Source organism: Theropithecus gelada, chromosome 2 (genome assembly GCF_003255815.1).
Source record: "Theropithecus gelada isolate Dixy chromosome 2, Tgel_1.0, whole genome shotgun sequence".
NCBI lineage: Eukaryota > Metazoa > Chordata > Mammalia > Primates > Cercopithecidae > Theropithecus > Theropithecus gelada.
Genome location: NC_037669.1, coordinates 70,917,051 through 70,941,672, shown reverse-complemented (window position 1 = coordinate 70,941,672; position 24,622 = coordinate 70,917,051). Strand labels below are relative to the sequence as shown.

Below are 24,622 nucleotides of genomic sequence, written 5' to 3'. Positions count from 1 at the left end.
CCCATATCAGGAATATCTTCAAGCCATGCCCTGATCAGGAGTGTTGCAATTGAACAGCTTGAAAATCCATGAGATGCAGGCTACTCTAGACTGTTTTTTCTCCTCCTGGTTATTTTCACCGTGCTGATCTGATTTCCAACCTTCGCTTTGACCTTCCCTCTTTCTTCCTCCCCAGGCCTACTTTGGCTGTTTCTTCCCTTCCCTTTTCATTTTCATTGATTTCCATTTAAGAGAGGTGGTTGTTGAGCAACTGCTTCTTTTGTTTTGTTTTGTTTTGTTTTGTTTTTGAGATAGGGATTTGCTCTGCCATTCAGGCTGGAGTGCAGAGGCATGATCATGGCTTACTGCATCCCTGACCTCTTAGGCTCAGATGATCTCCCAATTCAGCCTCCCAAATAGCTGAAACTACAGGTGCGCATCACATACCTGGCTCAGTTTTTATTTTTTTCCATAGAGGAGGTCTCACTATGTTGCCGGGGCTGGGCTCAAATTTCTGGGCTCAAGCAATTCTCCTACCTTGGCCTCCCCAAGTGCTGGGATTATAGGCATGAGCCACTGCACCTGGTGAGCAATTGCATTTTCATAATGTCATGGTTAATAAAGAACATGATGGCCAGGTGCGGTGGCTCATGCCTGTAATCCCAGCACTTTGGGAGGCTGAATTGGGCAGATCACAAGGTCAGGAGTTTGAGAACAGCCTGGCCAAAATGGTGAAACCCCATCTCTACTAAAAATACAAAAATTAGCTGGGCATGGTGGTGGGTACCTATAATTCCAGCTACTAGGGAGGCTGAGGCAGAAGAATTGCTTGAACCCAGGTGGCAGAAGATGCATTGAGCAGAGATTGTGCCATTGCACTCCAGCCTGGGCAACAGAGCAAGACTCTGTCTCAGTAAAATAAAATGAAATGAAATGAAATGAAATAAAATAAAATAAATAAAATAAAGTAACATGAGATGTGGAGTCAAACAGATGTAGGTTTGAATTTTAGCTTTACCACTTACTTACTGTTTGGCCATGTAACCAAAGGAATATTAAACTTTCTGAACCTCCTTTTTCATATCCTCATCTGGGGATAAGACCATTTTTCTTGCACAGTTGTAGGGAGAATGAGATGGTAACGTATGCCTGTAACCCACTGTTTATGGTGGGAGGCCAAAAATGGCAGCTTGCTTTCTTCTTACCTTGATAGATTTCTTTAATCCTGGCATAATCTGTCTTCACATTCTTTTAGTTTCTAAAACTGGCCAAGCTTATCCTGGCTTTACAGCCTTGGCGAATGTTATATGTCATTCTCTTAAACCCTAGAGAGCTTCTATTCTTTTTGCTTAATTGTATCTTCTCTTACCAATCCGCAAGTCTAAGTTTAAACATCACTTTTCCGAAGGGGCCCATTGTGTCCCTCCAGTGTCAGCTATAGCTCCCACCCCTCTCACCACACTTGGCTTTCAAAGGATTGCCATGTTAGCTTACTGTGAGAGGTTACTTCTTTTTCTCCCCTATTGGCCTGTAAGCTTCAGGAAAGCAGGGCCCATTGTGTCCCCACTGACTAGTACAGTGACTGACTGCCACATAGTTGGTATCCTAATATTTCTTGGACACATGGTTTTTCTTTTTTTTTTTCTTTTGAGACAGTCTCGCTCTGTCACCCGGGTTGGAGTACAGTGGCATAATCTTGGCTCACTGCAAACTCTGCCTCCTGGGTTCAAGTGATTCTCCTGCCTCAGCCTCCCGAGTAGCTGGGATTACAGGTGCATGCCATTGTGCCCGCCTAATTTTTGTATTTTTAGTAGAGATGGGGTTTCACCATGTTGGCCAGGCTGGTCTTGAACTCCTGACCTCAAGTGATCCACCCACCTTGGCCTCCCAAACTGCTGCAATTACAGACATGAGCCACCACACCTAGGTACAGTATATTTAATGATCCTGGTTCCCTCCAAATCATTAGGAGAAGTGAAAACATATTTCCAGATGCCCCACAGGGAGTGGTACAGTTCCAGTTGAAAAATCATGGATCTTTTAAACCTTGGGTACTTCACATGAATGTTATAACCATTCAAGAAGAGAAAATTACATGAAACTCGGAAGCTAGGTGAACTCCCATCCCCCTCCTAGTCCCAGCACACTATTCTTGCCAAGGCTTCTGATATTCAAAAGCAAAAGCAAATAGAATGTGTTTGTGCCTGTTTTAATGTTAAGAAGAGCAATCAGTTAAGTATTGCCAAAATGGATCTTTCGCATACTTCCTATTTTCTTTTGCAGAGGTGACAGATTCTCCCTGAATCATCAAAGGCAGAAAAGGATGAAAGTGGTGTAAAGACACTCTGATGGTGGGCTCAGATTCCAGTCTGAGATTAATCTCAGATGCACTTCCTCCAAAGAGAATCCAGGTAAAGCCCACAGGTCCATACATCTGATAGCGCTGAAGTTTGAAAGGGCTTCTCAAGGGCATTGGAGAAGAGCATTTCATAATTCACATTATCACACTGCCCCTGAACAATTCAAAATGGGGAAGGATCAATAGATACTTACAGTGCCACTGATCAATACTTAGTTTATTATGGTTATCTGTGATTTTCACAAGTATATTCACTAGTATAAGACATTTTATTGACTACAAAACAATTTAAGAAATGTAGTTGATCCACTAGAAATAAATACTGTACTTGATCCACTAGCAATCAATAATTCAGCCCAGTGGACAACACCTGAGACTGGGTAGTTTCCTAGGTAAGGGTTATTTTGACCTGTGCTTGGATTGAGGCCTGACTTAGCCCTTCTGCCACTAGTAAATGAAAGAAAATTACGACTGTTATCTTTAAGAAGTAACAATGAGCAAGAAGAACTGGGCTTAGCATGTATTCATTCGATTTTCATTAATCCATTTAAAAAGTTATGTGGACTACTTTCACTCTTCCTATGGAGAAGTTGTTCCTGGATAGCATTCATGGAAGGAGGAATTCATAGTTTAGTATTTGGAGTTTGCCAACTCAGGATTTACTTCCTGTTTTTCTCCTAATAGTGGTAAATTACATGACCTTTCTAATTCTCAGATTCTCTCTCTGTAAAATGGAGATTAGCTAGCACTATATACCCCATTAGGCTGTTGTTGGGATTAAATGAGAAGATATGTATAAAGCACTTTTAAACACCAGCCTGGAGTACATTGAACTAGAATTCAACAAATGCCAACTTGTTTTTGCAGCAGGACATACTTTCTTTTTTCTACTCCAAAGTGGCACAAGGATGGGGGTGGAAGGCTTGGAGACAAGTAGAAAAGACCCAGGGAGGTCCAGAGGAGGGGCATATGAAAAGACAGAAAGAGGGCATGGTGGCTAACACATGTAGTCCCAGCATTCTGGGAGTCTGAGGAGGGCAGATCAGTTGAGGTCAGGAGTTCAACACCAGCATGGCCAACATGGTGAAAACCCATCTCTACTAAAAATACAAAAGTTAGCCATGTATGGTGGTGCACACCTGTGATCTCAGCTACTGAGGAGGCTGAGGCAGGAGAATTGCTTGAACCCGGGAGGCAGAGGTTGTAGTGAGCTGAGATCGCGCCACTGCTCTCCAGCCTTTGCTACAGAGCAAGACTCCATCTTGAGAAAAAAAAAAAAAAAAAAAGAACAAGAAGAAAAGAAAAGAGAGAAACAGGACATAAGAGGCTCACTAAACTTTTGAGCTGAAAAAGGAGTTAAGTTTTTCATTACCTTCTGGGCTTTGTGTACATGTCAAAAGATTTTCTCTTTGGAAATGGACTGTGTCTCCATGCCCTGTGAGATAACAGAGGACAACTATTGGCTTGTCTTGACAAGCATGGATGAAGCACCTCCCTTGACATAACACCAAGTCAGTGCTTAGTAAAGGGTGGTCTGTAACGTGGGGCAAGGTTAGTACAGAAATTGAGAGCTGGTGTTTAGAAACTTTCATTGCAATTTGACAGAGTAGTTTTATGTCTGCTGAATCTAATAATAAATAGGGATGTGTATTTTATGTTTTTTCAATTGTCTAATTTATCTTTTTCTGAATTAGCTTTTCTCCTCTAGTAATTTGCTTTCATTTTACTTTATAAAACTATAGGTACACAATGGATTGGAAATTTTAAAAATTGGTCTTTCACTACTGATAGTTTGAGAAGCACTACTCTAGGAAATAATCTAAACTTGCCTATTGTACTGAAGAAAGTCATTCTTCTAGTTCTGGAAGCTCTTTAAGGACTCACATTTGTGGAAACTCTTTAGTCTGAGCCTTTGTTCCTAAGAACAGACCAAACTAATAGTTTAAAACAATTCTGAAATCTTTATTTCTTATAATATTTAAGCTTTTGTGAATACAAGGAAGAATTCTGAAAAATTTTCTCAAATGTTGAAAAATAGACAAATATCAAGGAAGGTGAGGCAATTTAAAAAATCCACCTTGCTAAATAAACATACATCTTTATGAGGTAGTTCAGTATGTCTTGATACAGAGGCCTAAGATATATTAGGCAAAAAACAAAACAAACAAAAAACTAAGTTGTAAAACTGTACTTGTAATGTGCTGGACTTTTAAAAAGTTGCTATTTGCATAAAAAAAATCCAAACAAATATACAGTAAATTAACTATCATATCTGAGAGTCTAATGGGCACGATTATGTTTTTGTTATGTACTATTTTGGTTTTGCATTTAAAATTTTTACCATGAGTATATGGTATTTTGTAATAAGAGGAAACTTACATGTTGAATAATGTACTTTTGTCACTTTTTGGCTTTTAATAAATAATGTAGTTTAATTGGTTTAACACCAATGTGGTTGAGAAATGTTTTTCAAAAGAGACGAAGAAATCCATGCAATAGGATTGCTGAGCTTCCATTTCTTTCTTCCTTTTTTTTCCCCCTCTTGAGACAAGGTCTGGCTCTATTGCCCAGGCTGGAATGCAGTGACATGATCCTGGCTCGCTGCAACCTCCGCCTCCTAGGCTCAAGCCATTCTCACAGCTCAGTCTCCCAAGTAGCTAAGATTACAGGCACACATCACCACAACTGGCTAATATTTGTATTTTCATAGAGATGGGGTTTCACCATGTTGCCCAGGCTGGTCTTGAACTCTTGAGCTCAAGCAATCCTCCCACCTCGGCCTCCCAAAGTGCTGGGATTACAGGTGTGAGCCACCATGCCTGGCCCTGAGCTTCCATTTCTATACCATCTTTTCCTCTTTGGGAGCCAAGTGATACTTGCCCTTTCAAGGCATACTTGCAATTGTGATCATACCATTTCTGGAACAGAAAAATGTTATTTTATGCAAGATACATGTATGGAAATATTAAGGTCTCCCTATATTTCATTTCCACTCCCTTCTCTGCATTATGTAGGATTAAAGGATGTCAGAGAACTAATTTCTTGAATTTAGAAGACCTGTTTGCCAGTCTGTGAAATGAGTATAAATTACCTGCTACAAATAAACAACATTCCCAAGATGAAAAAAACTAAAAATTCTCATCAGTCATCCTCAGTGAGACAAACTACTGTATTTCATCAATTCTAAGGCAACTTTATTGTAAGACACAGCATTATTTTTAATGTACTATTAAGAAAAATCTGCCAATTCAAGTAGAATATGCCGTCAATCAAAAGATGAACCCTGTTTTCAAATGTAAATATTTAAAAATGTACAACCTGGAATAAAATATGGTAATACTATAACTAAAAATCCGAAATCTTGCCCAGTATGATTACTCGAAGTAGAGCACTGTGACCTGTTTCACATGAAGCCCTGAAATAAATGGAAGAATACGTAAACATTTTCAGTAGCACACCTTTCGTTTATTGACCTATGTAAAAAAATAATAGGTCTTGAAAAGTCAGAACAATAAAAGAATATGCAAAAGGGTTATTTCTGTTTCTAGAAGGCTATACAAATATGCAAAAAAGGAATAAGTTATTTTTTTGCTTGTTTTTCCAAAATTTTTCCCCAAACTTCATTTCTAATTATACAAATGACTAAGGACCAGTTTAACAAATCATTTTTATGTATATATTACATGCTTTGGAATATAGATAGAAAATGTTCCAAAAAAGTTGTTCAGAAACTTTTCTATTCACAATATGAACAAGAAACTTGTATAAAAGAGGGGGGAAAGGAGCACCTTTTATGGAATTTTGAAACAAAGATGACAAAAAAGATCAAACTGGAATATGGAAATAATTTGCTTTAAAAAACAAACAAACAAAACCCTACAATAAACCATAGCTAATTAGTTCTTCCAAGGAAAGTATGAGGTAGTTTTAGCCTCATAATTACATCCACTGCAGCTTGGAGTTTTTTGTCGTTGTTGCTGTTGTTTTTTAATGTTAACTTTGTTTTTGTCACTTGGTGACTTGGAACTACTTGTGGAATCCAGACTTGTTTAATTTTCTAATGTTCACCATTTTAAGGCACGCAATTCATCTAAAATGACGTGGCTTTTTTTTTTTTTCCTTCTGTTGTTTTGGATGCCTTCTGTATCATCTTAAAATACTTTTACAAACTGATAATTATAAAAACTTTCCATATTAAGTCTGCCACTTCAAATGACAGCCGAGTTGGAGAATTACCAGCCAGAACAATAGCTCATCATGCAATTAGTGGAGAAAGGAAAAAGGAGCTCAATGATATTGTACCTTAGAACATTCTCCAAGCAGACTTTGTCAATTATTCAGTGGGCTGCTTCATTTTCCCCAATCTGCTACCATAAGTTATATTACAGGATGCTATGGTAATAAGTTTTTCCAGAACCCATTTTATGGTACTTATGAAAAACACCGCTCTTTATAATATCCTAAAAAACGTTTACACTCATTCAGAACTTCATGAAAATCCAGCTTCAAGTAATTTTCCAATACTGTCTAAATTGTCCATGTCTGTGTAGAAAGAGCATGTTATTCTTTGTCAGCTCGCGAATTCAAACTCTGTGAGGTGAGCAATGACTCCGGAGCTTCTGGTTCCCCTTCTCTCATCCTGCTGAATTGTGCTCTGAGATTTCCCTTGTCTTTATTGCCATGGGACATCCTGAACGCCCTTTCATGGTTTTGAGGTTTAGCCTTTAACATCTTTTATTCCCTTAAAAAGTGCTTGCTATTGATGAAGGCTTCATACTGAGTCCTCTCTTGGCAGTACTTCAACACGTGGGCAGACCCTGCAGTTAGGTTAGTGCCTAGAGTTTGAAAGGCCAAATCCTCCTTCAGGGGCTTTGTGGGGCTTCATGTGTGATTCACTGATTCACTTCCAGGGCAACTAAGTCTTCTCTTCAACCTTTGATGTCTTTAGGTTTCTAAAACGAACATCCTCTCGGAAGACGAATACGATTTGCAAGGCACACTAGTGTGAGAACGCAGTGCTTGGTCAAGAGGTCCAACTGCAGTTCAGACTAATGTTCCAGGCTTTGAATCTTCATGCCAAAAGAGTCTCTGCTCACTACTCTCCAGGCTGTCTTCCAGCCGGTTTCCATCTGTACCATCCAGTTGACTGATTTCTGTGTATTGTCTGTTAAAGAAAACCAGAAAAGTTACTAGTTGTGGCCATATTTTTGTCCCCACAGCACAAAGACTACCACATTTAAAGAAGTTAGTAGGAAGCACTATTAAGAAAAATTTCCTAAAATGTAGAGATAAGGCAAAGGAGAAGGATGACTGCATGTTCTTTCAGTGTCAAACCGGAGCATTGTTTAACAGGCCCATAAAAAAGATTATTTAATTCTCTGGAAAGACATACCTTTGTTTAACTTGTATTTACCATTGATCAGGACCCAGATTGTATTAAGTTACATGTTAACTTGTAGATTTTTGTCTCAAAGCAATACAAATAACTTGTCTAGTAAAAAAGATTATGGTTACAGTTTTATTGCCCTATAGGACATTAACTGGTTTTTATCTCATTTAGTAGTCTTTTCCAACATTCTCTCTTTCAGTGTCTTGAATTCTCTTTGAACCAGCTTTATCATTCTGCTAGTTCACTTATCAATGAGTTCAATAAATCTTTGGCCCATGCCCATTTTTATTTGTGTGACAGTTATATTTTTAACTTTTTAAAAAGTATATTCTGACAATCACATTTTAAGTATTCTTCAAATTAAGGGAATATGCTAGATGCTTTCCTCAGGGACAAAATAATACATTCAGAAGGTGGCAGGGGCACGTAGGAACATACATGATATCCCTAGGGCTTACGGGTCAGGCATAATTGGAAGTGACCCAGGAAACAGCATCACATTAAAAAATCATAGGCGTATTCAGATGGCAATTCCAAGTGAGAGCATCCTATCATACAAACCATTCTGATAAGCAAAACCGCATTATTGTCAGGTTAAGAGAGATTAGATGGTTAGTTGATTTCTTTTTTATTTTACATTCCAAAGTATTTTAGTAAAGGTGATTTTTTTTTTTTAAAGTCTTTGGAAGAAGAGCTTTGGAAATAAAGGTTTTTAGTGTTTTCATGTAACATAAAAAACAAAAGCAGATTTCATAATTTCACACATCAGTCAGTGCAAGCAAAACTCCTGCTATGCAAGAAGCAACACACAGATTAAAGGTACTGTACTTACTACAGCTGGCTACACTTAGCAAAAGAGAATTTACAACTGATCTCATTTCTGGAGACACAACCATTCTTGGGGATAGAGGCCCTTGGTTTTGCCTAGTAATAGAGTTAGATAGGAAAGGGGAAAGGGAATGGAAAATAGGAGGTGAAAGAAAAAAAGTTATTTGGAAATACAGTTTGCAGCAGTAGAGCCAAGAATTTCACTGTATTATGCACTAGGTAGCTTCAACATTTCTACTTTGGAAAGTTTATGCTAATGACAATTATGCCAATTGTACTAGAAAAAAAATTTATTGGTAAAAATTAGTACCTTTCTAATTCCCTCTTATTTTAAAAATCATGTTTTCATAAAAACAGTGTACAGAATTTTAGAGCAAATTTCTAAAGCTTTATGAATGATTGTTACTATCCTTGCCTTGTTAATAGGTTAAGTTAAATTGATCAGACTGTATCCTAAAAAGAACCCTAAATAAACAAATGGATGGGAATAAGCACTTCCGTATCTCTGTGGCCATAAGAGCAAAGTGGCAAATCTTTCTGGAAAGCGAGAGCTTTAAAAAATACACTTTTCAATTTAATCCACTAACTCTAGTTATTGGAATGTATCCTATGAAAATAATCTGGGATTCAGACACATATTTTGGACAAAGATGTTAACAGTTGCAATACTGGGCTAGGCACCGTGGTTCACTCCTGTAATCCTAGCACTTTGGGAGGCCGAGGCGGGCAGATCACGAGGTCAGGAGTTCGAGACCAGCCTGGCCAACATGGCAAAACCCCGTCTCTATTAAAAATACAAAAATTAGCCAGACATGGTGGTACGTGCCTGTAATCTCAGCTACTTGGGAGGCTCAGGCAGGAGAATCACTTGAACCTGGGTGGCAGAGGTTGCAGTGAGCTGAGATCACACCACTGTACTCCAACCCGGGCAACACAACAAGGCTCCATCTTGGGAAAGAAAAAAAGTAAAAATAGCTGCCGTACTTTAATAAGAAAAAGAAAAATCTAAAAGCCTCTCAAAAAAAAAAACTTCAAAAAATGAGGAGCTGCTAAGTAAATTAGGGTTCATTTGAGGGGAATATCATCTTAGTCATATAAAATAAGGTTTAAAGAGTTTTAAAACACATGGGAACATGGTTATGTTATGATGTTAAGTTTTTTAAAACATGGAGATGTAGAATTTCATGTACAACATAAGATATAAAACTGTATGTACAATATCATTCCATGTTACATGGACAGAGAAAAATGGGGAAAATATGCCAAAATGTTAAGAGCTGCTATCTCTGGATGGTGGAATTATGGCTAATTTATTTCCTACTTATTTATCTCTTTATTATAAAATTTCCACCATGAGCTCATATATGCATACGCATACACAAACAAACAATAGGGATTTTTAAATAGCTTCTAATTTCCTGTATGTTATGCCCCCTCTGATCCCCTATCAAGCCATCTTGGGCTGTCTGATACATATGAGCAGACTTTGTAAAAACAGATTTTCTCTAAAAATGCTTAACACTCCCTGAGTCCAATGACAGTAGTGTTAAGGATATTAGAACTGCATAATGCACCAAAAACTGTATTATCATTTCTGAGTCAACAAAAAGACAAGTAAAATTACACAAACATGAAAATAATTTGCAAATATATTATTAAAAAATGGTTAGAACTAAACTGAAAAGGTTTGGCCCAAATTTTAGACCAGTCATGTTGGTTCTTGCTCCTAACTCATTTTCAAACATTATTTACAGAAGTCCAAGCTATGTGACATCTTCTGAAGTATATTTTCATTACAATTCTATTTTGAGTATACCCTTTGTTTAACTGAGACAATTGGCTTAACATTTCAAGCCAAGAAAAACTCCCACTGAATGTGGAGAAAAAAAAAAAAAATCAGGCATTTGGGCCTGAATATTTCCAATTTGCTTGTAACAGTGAGTGCCTTGATAAGAAACCGCTAAATTCTCAAATTTACCAGCATAGAAACCTTTATAAGTTGTAGTCTGTATAAGTCTTCTGTGCGTGAAGCAATATGACTTAAAGAAATCAAAATTACACATTCTAAAAAAACAGAAAATGTCCTACTTCTTGGTACCATGGGTGTGGATTATCTTTTGTGGGAAAGTAAAAGGGACAAATGACCTCTTCAAACTTAATTCCTATGGATAACAAGAATTTTTTTAAAAAGCAATTCAGAGTCTGCAATTAAAAAAAAATCAATTTGAACAAATTGCTCTTGTACATTTCCTCTAATGTTTACAAAGAACTACTTTTACAGACAAACAGGACAGCTGGCTGTGTCTGTTGCTTCATAACAAACATAGGATCAGATAAAAAAGGCAGCAAATGTTTGAAATCCAGCCTACCAACTGTCTAAGGAACCTTGGTACGAACAACCTTTCCTGGAGTAGAGAGATTTTTCCTGCAAGGTTTCAAAAGGGACTTAAATGGACTTATCACTAATAGGATTTCAAGTACCATAATTTTTTTAAAAAGCTTCAGACTCAGAATTCAATGTACACACTAAAGAACAGAATGCGTTAGATGAGGGGTAAGCAAACTTTTTCTTAAAGGCCAGATATTTTTGGCTTTGGTGTCTGTGCAAGTAGTTCTTTGTAAACCTTAGAGGAAATACACAAGAATTCAATGTAATACTGAAGAACAGGGTCAAATTTGAATGAGTTAGATTAGGGGTTAGCAAACTTTTTCTTAAAGGCCAGACACTTTTTGGCTGTGGTGGCCAGATATTTTTGGCTTTGGTGCAGCTACTGAGCTCTGCCCTCATAGTGCAAGAACAGCCATAGAGAACATGTAAGTGAATGAGTGTGGCTATTCTCCAATGAAACGTTATTTACCAAAACAGGTGGCAGCTGGATTTGGCCCACAGGCCATAGTTTGCCAACCCCTGAACTAGATTATCTGATGTTTGTAAATTAGGATCTTTGAATTCTTTTGAACTGGAACAGGCTCCTGGGATTTTCAAGCACCGCCTCCTCACCTGCTTGGAGAGGGTAAAGGATTATAGACATTGCCATAGCAGCTGGTGTAAGAAGAATGTGCTGGAGTCTCATAATCCGACAGCCCTATGGTTAACTGGGTCCTCCAGTTCCCAGAAGCATTTGTAGAAGACACTGGAAATAAAAATGGAAAAAGATAAAATTAATGGAGATATTAAAAGTGAAAAAGTGTTAAGGTCATTCAGATGAACACTGCAATCAGCTTTGTCAGAGATTTAAGAGGGTTTGAAGTAACAGAGTTCCTATTCCAATTTAGTGAATTCCTGGCTATGTGACCTTAGGCAAGTAGTTTATCCTCTTTAAGCCTCAGTTTCCTCATGTATAGAGTAGGGATAATAATATTAATATATTCTATATGGGTATGAGGCCAGGATTAAAGTAATTATGAAAATCTTTAGCACTATACTTGATACAGAGTAAGCACTCAATAAATGATAACTATTAATATTATTATTGAGAATAAGATTAATTGAAAGATAAATTTGTCAATTCAAAAAATAATTTAGGTTGGGGTCAGGCACAGTGGCTCAAGCCTGTAATCCCAGCATTTTGGCAGGCCGAGGCGGGAGGACTACTTGAAGCTAAGAGTTCGAGACCAGCCTGGCCGATATGGTGAAACCCTGTCTCTACCAAAAAATACAAAAATTAGCCGGGCATGGTGGTGCATGGCTATAATCCCAGCGACTCAGGAGACTGAGACAGGAGAATTGCTTGAGCCCGGGAAGTGGAAATTGCAGTGAACCAAGATCACGCCACTGTACTCCAGCCTTGGTGACAGAGTAAGACTCTGTCTCAAAATAAATAAATAAATAAAAATAATAAAAATCATTTTAGGTCAGGCTCAGTGGCAAAAGCCTGTAATCCCAACACTTTGGGAAGTCAAGGTGGGAGGATCGCTTGAGCCCCTGAGTTCAAGGCCAGCCTCAGCAACATGGCAAAACCCCATCTCTGCAAAAAAATACAAAAATTAGCCTAGCGTGGTGGTGCACACCTGTAGTCCCAGCTACTTGGGTAGCTGACACGGGCGATTACTCAAGCCTGGGAAATCAAGGCTACAGTGAGCCATGTTTGCACCAATGCACTCCAGCCTGGGCCACCAAGCGAGATCCTATCCCCAAAAAGAAAATAATAATAATACATAAATAATTTTTAAAATAACTGGAAAGATAAGCAAGAAAACAATTCTCATATATTGTGAGAATCTTCCCATTCATGCTATGGTGTTATAAAGGTGAGATGATGATTCTGGGTTTGTCAGAGGCCTTGGAGGAAATGTGTTCCATAAGTTGACGTATTGAGACTTGACTATTCTTCAGCCAAAGACAACACTGGCCACTAGCAAGATCGAGGCTATTTTTTGTCTTAAAAAAGTGTGTGTATGGGGCGTGGGGTTGGGGAGGTGAGGTGGTAACTAGCACAGGAAGGAATTCAGGAAGAAGGGATTTAGTTCTACAGAGGAACTGAACTGGAACAAGACAAGGGCATAATTTGGGAGCAAAGCCCAGCAAATGCCTCATCACTGGGTGTTTGTTGTCCTCTCTATAAAACCAGTTCTGCTCCATGCCTAGGATGGACAAGGTAACCACAACGCCATGATGCTCGTCCAAGACTCAGAAACCAGCACTGCTCTTTTCCATCTCTTTTCCATTTCCTGTTTCTGGCTTCAGACCTACTCTTCTCTCTCATCCCCACAAAGTGCCTGTGATCACTATAGGACAAACACATTTCAAAATTCATCTGTGGCCCTGGATGTCATGAGGTTTTGACTAACTGATGTAACACTCTCAGTTTGAGCTTCCAAGCCATTTCTGAACTGTAAATCAGAGGCTCTGAGCCTTGGTGGTTAAGATGTCAGAGCTAGGGGGCTGGGTGTGATGGCTCACGGTTGTAATCCCAGCACTTTGGGATGCGGAGGTGGAAAGATCACTTGCGGCTAGGGGTTGGAGACCAGCCTGGGAAACAGAGCCCAGTCTCTACAAAAAAAATAAAATCAGCCAGGCATGGTGGTGCGTACTTGTAGTCCTAGCTACTTGGGAGGCTGAGGTGGGAGGATCTTGAGCCAAGGAGTTTGAGACTGAGTGAGCTATAATGGTGTCACTGCACGTGGTTGACAGACTGAGACTCTGCCTCTTTAAAAAAGAAAAGAAAAAAAAAAAAAAGCTGAGCTAGGATAGATCCCCACCCCACCACTTAGTAGCTTCTGGGCTTGGGTTATTTAAACTCTGTAGCCAGAGTTGCCTAAGCTGCAAAATTAGGATAGTAACAATAAGCATAACAATAGCAATCACTATATAGAACTGTTGCATACATTAAATAGGAGACTGCACGTAATGTGCTGAATGTGCATGGCATCTAGTAAGCTGCCAACAAATAGTAGTTGTCATTACTAAAACTGAGTCCACCGAGAGAGCCTTCAGGTGGCTGGAAGGGACTACAAACCTAGGACTAATCTAGCAAATAACTGGAAATTTATCTCTTCATGAGAATGATGCCTGCCTGTTGTAATACATTTCTGCAGTTAGAAAGTGGAGACAGAAATGAGGGGAATTCCAGAAGGGATTTCTGGGAGTACTGATTCCATCCCTGTAGTTCTTTAAAGAGTGATGCCTTTTGGTCTGTGGGGCCACATCTTGCTACTGTCAGCAAAGCTCACACCAGGTCTGAAACAGGAAGCTTCACTTCCATCTCACCTTTACTAAGCTAACAGTCAAGAATGTTGAGGTTCCTCAGTTACACCTGCTTCCCCTGGGTGCCACCCCAGTCCCGTGCTGCAGTGACCATCCACACGCATCTCGGCCCTCCTTGCTTGGTTTTTCCCTTGTAGTACTCTGCCCATCCTGCCCAGGTTTGACCTATGAAAGTTTCTCACATCTTGAACTTTAAGAGGAAGAAAGGTGTTTTCTAGGTCAGAGCCATAAATAAGAAATAATTACAGAAGCCCTTTCATATGTTAGATGTGGTAATAGATGGGACATCCCTAGTAGAAGTCCAAAGTCCTGCACAAATAGGAGAAAACTTGAACCCAAATAGAAATCTCCATGGAAACGCCTCTTGTCAACAAGTATATGAAACTTTTACAGGTGTAGTTTTCACTTGACTATTATGCAATGACTCAGGAATCCTTATACTATGTCTCACTAAGGTGTCATGCTAATAAGGGAGAAGGCGAGACTCACAACCTATAGGTTCTCTGGCAGTTTGAGACTTTCTCAGAGTTTTAAATCATTTCTCAGAGTTTTAAAATTGCTTAATTTTTAAACATTCTTCTGGCTGCTGACTCTGAGTTCATCGTGACCAGGAACTAGTTCAACACTGGGTCCTCCACATTTTGAATGTGCCTGCTCATTTGCTGAATAAATAAAACCACACACAGAGCTTCCCCTATCTTCTGTTTCTCTACTTAAAGTACCTAGCACAACTGGGAGTAGGCAGGAAGTCCTCCACAAATGTTAGCAGAGTTAGGGGCCAAAGTCAATATCAAGGGTAAAAAGGAAACATCTCTAATCAAAATTATCTTTGAAAATCCCTTAAGTCAACCATAACATAGGTATATATGAATACTGAATTACAATATGCATGGCCAGGCACTGTGGCTCTTGCATATAATCCCAACACTTTGGAAGGCCAAGGCAGGAGGGTTGCTTGAGGCCAGGAGTTTGAGACCAGACTGGGCAACATAGCAAGACCCGACCTAAGCCCTGTTTCTACCAAAAAAAAAAAGCAAATTACTTAGAACAGGGCTTAATCAATGCCAGGTCCTATCAGGATTCTCATGAGCCTTATGCAGGCATCTGAGCATTCAAAACAGTCCTTAGATGATTGAATCTTGGTGGTGAACAACAATGGATGTATAATTCTAATGTTTTCTGCTTACCTGAGGGTTTATTCTTTAAAAATATCAAACCTCAATGACGTGAACACATTTAAGAGATGTGCCTGTCAATGTAAATCCTAAAAAGATAAAGCAAGTGAAACCCCTAACACATTCCAGCCTGGGCAACAGAGCGAGACTCTGTCTCAAAAAAAAAAAACCAACAACAAAAAAAAACCTAACGCAGGGCAGCACAGAGAGCAAGTGCTCAATCAATATTTGCTGGATTTGAATCTACAGTTTGCTTCATTAGACTCGTGTACCGAGTTCTTTGGAGAGCTGGAAAGAACTGTTTTTAAGTTGGAAATTCTTATTGTGGGGTTCTACCACCGAATGGTTGCCACTCTTTTGACCTTGGGTACTGGTCTCATGATCCGTGAAGCGGTTCTGGGTGGGCAGGAAACATGATGTAAATAAAATCCAGGTGTCGTGTGTTTTTACAGTATTCTCACCTGAAGAGTAGGAGGATGCACGACTGCTTGGAGAACAAGGTACTTGCAGCCCCGCAAACCCCAGGCATCTCTGTGATCCCCTGTCTGAGTCAAAGCTGGTCTGCAGGCTGTGCCCCTGATCCTTCTGCCCAGTGGCCCGCTGGTACCAGCCACGCAAGTGCTCGGCGACTAAGGCCTTGTGGATGTTTTTGGTGATGTGCTCCGATTTTGCGGCAGCCTTTCTTGGCAGCCGGAGAGTTGCATATGGGTTATGGGGTACCCGGTCAACCTCATCTTCGTGAAAGGATCTACTGTAGTCCCTCTGGCGCTCATATCCATAGTGGGCTGAGGACCGGTAGGAAGGGTTGACACTATACTGTCCCTCGGTGTCATTCTCATAGACATAACTACCACTGTAATAAAAGTCACACTCTGCATAGGGCGTGTACCCGGCAATGTAGTAACTGGAAGACGGTGGCTCCTGACTCTTTGAGTAGACACCATTCCTCAAACTATCCTTTTGTGCTAGGTTGGGCATGCTTCCTGAATTTGAAGTAGAAACATTCTGTTTCTTTGACCTCCTCCGACCCCTGGTGCGAGTGTCCAGGGTCTGGGTGGTGTAATAGGGGCCTGTAACTGGTGTCACACAGTAATACTCTGTGCTTGATTGGCTTGTATAAGAAGACCCGTCATCGAGGATTTCTGTGCTGCTGCTTCTTTGGGATTTGGAGAGGGAGAAAAATGGCTTATCGCTGTCCATCTCGGAGAGCAGGTGGGACTGGGACTCCAGGCTTCCACTCCGCTGGCGGCAGTGCTGAGAGGAAGATTCGGGTCTGAAAGAGGAGAAAGGCAAATTTGTCAACACCAAGAAGAAAAGGAGGACCCAAATAGGAAAAAAGAATACCATGCTGAATGACTGAACAGCTCGTGAATCGCAATAGGACTTTGAAGGTTGCCAAAGCTGACGGCACAACAGAACCCATTTGTTCACCAAATCTATTGGCTCACATGTAAATTCATTACCATAGTCAAAATGAGAAAAGAACCAGGTTCTGTTAGTTCCACAAGCGAAATCCTTCCTTAAGGGTAGGGAAAGACATAGACTGAGGATGCACAGTTTGCATCAGAGCCCGGAAAACAAAACAAAACAAAACAAAAAAAACCCAATGTGTCTTTGGAGGGTCCTGTCTTCCTAGAGGATATGAAGACATGGTACATTCAAGTGCAGGTCAGGGGTGTCTGGGCTGAGTCATGGCACTGCTATTTCCCAGCTGTATGAGCTCAGTCCAGATATTTAACCTCTCTGAATCTTGCTTACTCTTTTGTAAGATGACGATGAAAACAATATCTAATATCTACCTCACAAAAGGCTTGCTGTAGGGACTAAATAATCCAGTGCATATAAAACATTTAGCGCAGCACTCACAAACATTTCCAAATGGTGCTATTGTTACTAACTTCATCCTCACCATTGAATAATGAATGGTAATATGTGACTGGGGAAATTAACGTACTAAAAATCTAATGTATATTTGAACAAGTCAAATACATTTTCTTTGCCAACATATTTGAAACCATAAGTTAGCAGAAAATGTAAAACCATAAAACAAGGTCCTGCTATAGAAAGTCACTTGAAATGATTAAAAAACACAACAAAGCAAGACAGAACCTCAAAGCAAAAATCAACACAGCTAAAGCAATGAGAATGAAGCTCTCTTACTCCAAGTGGCTGCTGCTGTAGGCATTTCGGGTAAGAACTGGCGTGGTGGGCATGCTTCGTCCGCCCTGGGGCCGCCTCTCCAGAGTTTTGTAAGGGCTGCTGTGTGTCGACAGCATTTCTCTGTGATGAGAAAAAGAATTCAGGAAATGATGAGTCTCTCAACATCTCTGGCAAACTTGTCATAAGCAGATAGGAAACTTACTAGAAGCCCCAGGAAAGGGAAAATAGGGAGAAAGATAGGAAGGGCGTCTTTGTGGTTCACTAAACCACCAGGACACTTCCTGGTCTGTTCTAGATGAGTTTTAGGGGAAGCATATATGGTCTGACTTTCTGAGTCACAAATATGTAGGGAAAGAAAGGACTTTTAATAAAGAGTACACTGAATAAAAAGACTCAAAGCAACTAGAGCTGTTTATGTAGGCACCTGAACATTCAAAACAGTCCTTAGATGATCAAATCTTGGTGGTGAACAGGGATGGATGTATAATTCAGTTCACTCCTTTTTTGTAAACAATCTAGAATACTAAATAGTTATTGGCTTTGTGGGCCAGATGGTGTCTATAGCGACTACTCAACTCTGCCATTGCAGTGCAAAAGCAGCCATGGATAATATGTAAGAGAATGGGTGTGGCCGTGTTCCAAGAAAATGACCTATGGATGCTAAATTTCATATCATTTTTACATGTCATAAAATATTGCTTTTGATCCCCCCACCACCAGCTACCTAAAAATATAAAAACCATTATTAGCTCATGGGCTACACAAAAACAGCAGGACGGATTTGGCCACTGGGCTGTTGTTTGCTGGTCCCTGGACTAAGAGCAACATCCTTAAATCACTATGTCTACTTCCCAGCACAGTGACAACACAATTTGAAGTTAATTTTTTCTTTTTTCTTTTTTCTTTTTTTTTTGAGATGGAGTCGGAGTGCAGTGGCGCGATCTCAGCTCACCGCAAGCTCTGCCCCCCGGGTTCATGCCATTCTCCTGCCTCAGCCTCCTGAGTAGCTGGGACTATAGGCACCTGCCACCACACTTGGCTAATTTTTTTGTATTTTTAGTTGAGACAGGGATTCACCATGTTAGCCAGGATGGAAATTAATTTTCTTTAACTAAAAGTAATTTTGATCAAATTTTACTTACTACAAAAGCAAGTCTAAGTTCATTGGAGAAAACTTTAAAAATACAGATAAAAAGAAAAATTTAAATGTCTATAATCTTTTTTTAAATGGAGTCTCACTCTGTCACCCAGACCTGAGGAGAGTGGCGTGATCTTGGCTCACTACAACCTCCGGCTCCTGGGTTCAAGTGATCCTCCCACCTCAGCCTCCCAAGTAGCTGGAATTACAGGTGTGCACCACCACGCCTGGCTAATCTTTTGTTTGTTTGTTTTTGTATTTTTAGTAGAGACGGGGTTTCACCATGTTGGCCAGGCTGTTTTCGAACTCCTGACCTCAAGTAATCTGCCCCGCTCAGCCCCGCAAAGTGCTGGGATTACAGGCGCTCTGAGCCACCGCCTATATAATCTGATACCTTATATATAGCCAGTCAACACTAACTGTTTACAGATTATTTTTCCTAAGCACATAAACTTATAACCATGTATCTATATATAAACATATGTATTTATTTTTTAACAAGAAAACATGAGATTTACTATATATTCTTTTTTAACACTCATTTTTTAAAAAGTTAAGTTGTAGTAACATTTTATGTTGCTTAATATTTGTCTACAGTGTTATTTTAATGACTGCATAGCATTTTATTGTATGGATTTACCATAATTATGTACTTTGTTTTCAATTTGCCATTAGTGTAAGCAAGGTTATAATGAGTATCCTACATGTAGTTAGTTGATTCGGTAGTAAAATTCCTAAATGAAATTGCTGGATCAAAGAGCAAGTCCATCATAAGTGACTGGAGATGTGGGTACAATAATTTTTAAGACAATGATTCCCAGCTATAATTCTTCCTTTTGCTGAAATAGCTTTGTTTTCCCTAACATAAGAAGCTCACTTGTCTCATGTTATCCAACAGGACTTTCTGCAGTGATGAAAATGTTCTGTGTCTGTTCTGACCAATATGATAGCCACTAGCCACATGTGGTTGCTGAGCATTTGAATTGTGGCTAGCATGACTGAGGAACCAAATTTTAAATTTTATTTACTTTTAATTAAACTGGCTAGCACAGCTGTAGCTCCTTGGATCTCTTACCATTTCAGGCAAAAGTTCCTAAATGTGAATCCACAAACTGGGCTGATATGTGATAAAGTTTTCACTGGCCTTTAACAAATTAGAAATACAACAATGTGGCCAGGTGCGGTGGCTCACACCTGTAATCACAGCACTTTGGGAGGCCGACGTGGGCGGATCACAAGGTCAGGAGATCAAGACCATCCTGGCTAATACAGTGAAACATCGTCTCTACTAAAAATACAAAAAAATCAGCCGGGCTTGGTGGCGGGTGCCTGTAGTCCCAGCTACTCGGGAGCCAGAGGCAGGAGAATGGCATGAACCTGGGAGGCGGAGCTTGCAGTGAGCTGAGATCGCACCACTGCACTCCAGCCTAGGTGGCTGAGTGAGACTCCATCTCAAAAAATAAAAAAATAACATAAAATAAAATAAAATAAAATAGAAATATAACAATGTGTAGGTTATATTTTCGTAAGTCACAATTTATCCAACTTGAATAATCTAATAATCTACCTTGATTTTGAGAATAATTTCCTTTATTTAAATTTTTTTGATTTTTATTTTTGGCCCTTGTAGAGCAAATACTTCCCATCTTTGCTGAGATGCGGTATAACATATTCAGTGAAATCAGATCGCAAGCTTTGGATCCTGCCAAGTTCTAGGCTACCTAGGTTCAAACCTTGATTCCCATGTTTACTAGCTGATGAACCCAAAGAAGTTATTCATGGTCCCTGGCCCTCAGTGTGCTTATCTGTAAAGGGTAATGACAGTAGTAACACTATCAGGGTTGTCATGAAGTTTAAATTCATTAATAAATTACCTAGGAAAAACATAAACAGTATCTGGGACACAGTAAGTACTCAATAGTGGCCAGGCACAGTGACTTATGCCTGTAATCCTAGCACTTTGCAAGGCCGAAGTGGGTGGATCACCTGAGGTCAGGAGTTCAAGACCATCCTGGCCAACATGATGAAACTCTATCTCTACTAAAAATACAAAAATTAGCCAGGTGTGGTGGCGGGCATCTGAGTCCCAGCTACTTGGGAGGCTGAGGGGGGAGAATCGCTTGAACCCGAAAGGCAAAGGTTGCAGTGAGCCAAGATGGCGCCACTGCACTCCAGCCTGGGCGACAGAGCGAGACTGTCTTGGGGGAAAAAAAAAAAAAAGTAAGTGCTCAATAGAAATGTTATATGAAGTTAATATAACATGAAATTAACATTACATTAAGTGAAATGTTAACTTCATTTGATTAGTATTACTACAACAATGATAGTTAATATATTTTTGATATAAAAATGTCATTTATTTCATGGATTCATGGTGCTATTTGTTTGAATGTTTCTTTTGTTTTCTTTTTCTTTTCTTTTCCTTTTTTTTTTTCTGAGACAGCATCTTGCTCTGTTGCCCAGGCTGGGGTGCAGTGACACGATCATAGTTCACTTCAATCGTGAAATCCTGGGCTCAAGCAATCCTCCTGCCTCAGTCTCCCAAGTAGCTAGGACTAGGTATGCAACACCACATCTGGCTAATTGAAAAAAAAAATTTTGGGCGGGGCACAGTGGCTCATGCCTGTAATCCCAGCACTTTGGGAGACTGAGGTGGTTGGATCACCTGGGGTCAGGAGTTCAAGACCAGCCTGGCCAACATGGTGAGACCTTGTCTCTACTAAAAATATAAAAATTAGCCAGGTGTGGTGGCACGTGCCTGTAATCCCAGTTACTTGGGAGGCTGAGGTGGGAGAATTGCTTGAACCCAGGAGGCAGAGGTTGCAGTGAGCTGAGATTACACCACTGCACTCCAGCCTGAGTGACACAAAGAGACTCTGTCTATAAAATTTGTAGAGATGGGGCTTCATTAGGTTGCCCAGACTGGTAGTCTCCAACTCTTGAGCTCAAGTGATCCTCCCAACCTTGGCCTCCCAAAGTGCTGGGATTATAGGTATGAGCTGCCACACTCAACCTGTTGGAAAATTTCTTTTTAGGCAAAGCAAACAGCTGGTAACTGTTTGTTTTTTAAGGATTGACCCATACAGCCAAATTCTGGGAACCACTGGCCTGTCATGTTTCTAAAACCTGGTCTCACTGCCCTGATAATGTTTACCTGAGATATCTGGGAAAATGCGTGGATTATGTATTTTACAGATTATGAGTTTAAGTTCCATGTGTATTTGCAGGACTGGAAATCAGTCCTGCTACTTGGTTTGGCAGAGTGGACTTTAGTGACAATTTCCTTAGACCAGTGACTATGAAACTGAACTGTGGACAGTATGTCCAAATCCAGATGATAATTAATGTCCCTATAAGTTAATATAGATCAAATAGACTTTAAAGTCAAGGAAATGGTCAAATGCATTTTAAAAGACTTATTAAAAACATTTTCATTTGCTGTGAACAACAAATAACTGGGTCAGTTTCTATGCCCCAGTTTTATAAGATAACATCTTTTGGAAGGATAAATAAAAACATGTAAAAATGTATCAACCATACATTGCATTTTGGAGGAAAAATTTCCTAGCTGTGAGGCATTAACCTTACTGACGATACGACCTCTCACCTGGACTGCCTGGTATCCACAAACTGTTCATTGATGGACGACTTTCTGAAATGGATTCGCTCAATACCAAGAGACTTGGGGGGAAGAATTCTTGGAGAATGAGGTACTGAACTTGATCGCTGCCCAGCAAGAGTGAAGGCGTCACTGGCTATAATAAGTAAATGGGTGAATGAAAAAATAAGTAGGCCAATTAATAGGTAAATAAATATCTTGCCAACATCTCAAAAAAGAAATTGGAAGATTTAGTGAACAAAATGTTCTTCCAAAGATGATATTTTTAGAAGAGCGTAACTTTCAAGAAGTTAATTTTTATATTTTATACACCAGAAAAAATGAAATTACTGAACACTCTTCTGGGACCTGAACCATCTTTTGCCAAATTCAACAGGTGTCACTCTGAGTGAGTAAAGCACTCAAGGGGAATGGGTAATACCGCAGCTTATAAAAAGCTATGTTAAAGAAAACTTCCAGTGTGAACCAAGGGGAAGTTGGCCTGGATCATTTTTGTTCACCTTTACTTTTAAAGTTTTTAGGCCTCTTTGGCCAAAGGCTTATCCTGTCATTGAAAGTAAGGAAACTGACTTACGCTGCATCATTAGAGGCTTGTTATGTTTCCCACTAATATTTACATTTTCAAAGAGGGATGGCAAGCATGACCAAACATCAGCTCACAGGAAGAATTCTGCAGTGGTGAAATTTTATGCACCATAAAACTTGGGGAAGATAAAGTGGTGTGGGGGTGGTTTCCTGGAATTCAAGTCATACCACAGAGATAGCCAACTCAATCATGATTAAGTACAAGAGATGACAAAGAAATACTCTATTAGTTGATAGTAAATCCATTCTATAATGAAATGTATTAAACGGCTGGACACGGTGGCTCATGCCTGTAATCCCAGCACTTTGGGAGGCTGAGGCAGGCGGATCACCTGAGGTCAGGAGTTCGAGACTAGCCTGACCAACATGGTGAAACCCCATCTCTACTAAAAATGCAAAAATTAGCCGGGCGTGGTGGCTAATGCCTGTAATCCCAGCTACTAGGGAGGCTGAGGCAGGAGAATTGCTTGAACCTGGGAGGCGGAGGTTGCAGTGAGCTGAGGTCGTGCCATTGCACCACTCCAGCCTGGGCAACAAGAGCGAAACTCCGTCTCAAAAAAAAAAAAAAAAAAAAAAAGAAAGAAAGAAAAGAAAAGAAAAGAAATATATTGAACAAATATAGGCCATTACGATCAATGCAGCCTGCCCCTGTGAAACAACAAAATGACAGGTAGCCCAATGTCTAACTGTGCCTTTCTTCCTAAGTAAAATAAACTTTCCTTTATCTAGAATATGAAAGTTTATTTCATATTGTAAAACATACAATGATTTTATTTCATATTGTGATGAATACAGTGATAAAGTATACAATCTAATATCCTGGTTTTTATATGGGACTCCAGATACATAAGATGTCACCACTGGGAAAAGCTGGGTGAAGGAGTCTTTCTATTAATCATGCAGCTCTCCATGAGTCTATGATTACTTCAAAATAAAAAGTTAAGAAACACTTTAGAGAGCCTTAAAGTCCTTACTGAGAGACTTAGATACTCCTGTGAGGGCATTCTGATTTCCTGAGGTCATGTGATTTTTGTGGTCCTGTTATTAATACTGAGTTAACCTGAGTAGGTGTTAATCATACACTTCCTTTCCCAACCATTTTGCATAAATGTAAGTTAGTTTATTCTACTTCTTCTCAAAAGAAAAACAAATAGGCCTTACTTAACTAAGAACATTATCTTAATTATTTCAGAATATCTCACATTGGTAAACCAAAAAAGGAAGAGCCACTTACGATCATCAAAGGTGGTGGTGTCAGACAAAGAGCTACTCTCTGAGGGGATTATGTCTTCTGTGAATAAAAATAACTGCCTTTAGTGCAATTGTGCATTTATACAATTAGAGGGGGCTTAGAGAAACAATTTTCAATGGAGTGCATTTTATTTTCATTTCAATAAATGTAATTAATTACAGTGCATTAAGAATAATTAACTACCGTAGCAAGAATTGACTCACATACTAACAAAAATCAAAATATTTACATATGGTACAAATATTACATTAGATTATTTCTTAAAATGGAACAGACTTCATGGGAGTGCTGGTTTTAAACTAGTTTTCAGTGTTTCTTCTACACTGGAAGAAAACTTTACCTACATATTTAGTGCTTACGACCAACAAACGGGAAAGAAAAATCATGCCATTCTTATCATAAATGCTAAATGTTAAATAAAACACATCTGA

General features: G+C 39.5%; 1 protein-coding gene across 1 annotated transcript in view; it reads right to left on the bottom strand.

Moving 5' to 3' along the window:
* Positions 1 to 4,279: 4,279 nt before the first annotated feature.
* FRMD4B (FERM domain containing 4B) overlaps positions 4,280 to 24,622 on the bottom strand; it is a 210,511-nt gene continuing 190,168 nt past the window's right edge. The window contains exons 18-23 of the mRNA XM_025376574.1: positions 24,174 to 24,230; positions 22,343 to 22,490; positions 17,598 to 17,717; positions 15,899 to 16,710; positions 11,557 to 11,689; positions 4,280 to 7,502 (exon numbers count right to left, since the gene is read on the bottom strand). Coding sequence (XP_025232359.1) covers positions 7,382 to 7,502; positions 11,557 to 11,689; positions 15,899 to 16,710; positions 17,598 to 17,717; positions 22,343 to 22,490; positions 24,174 to 24,230 — 1,391 coding nt within the window. The 3' untranslated portion in view covers positions 4,280 to 7,381. The remainder of the gene's footprint in view (positions 7,503 to 11,556; positions 11,690 to 15,898; positions 16,711 to 17,597; positions 17,718 to 22,342; positions 22,491 to 24,173; positions 24,231 to 24,622) is intronic.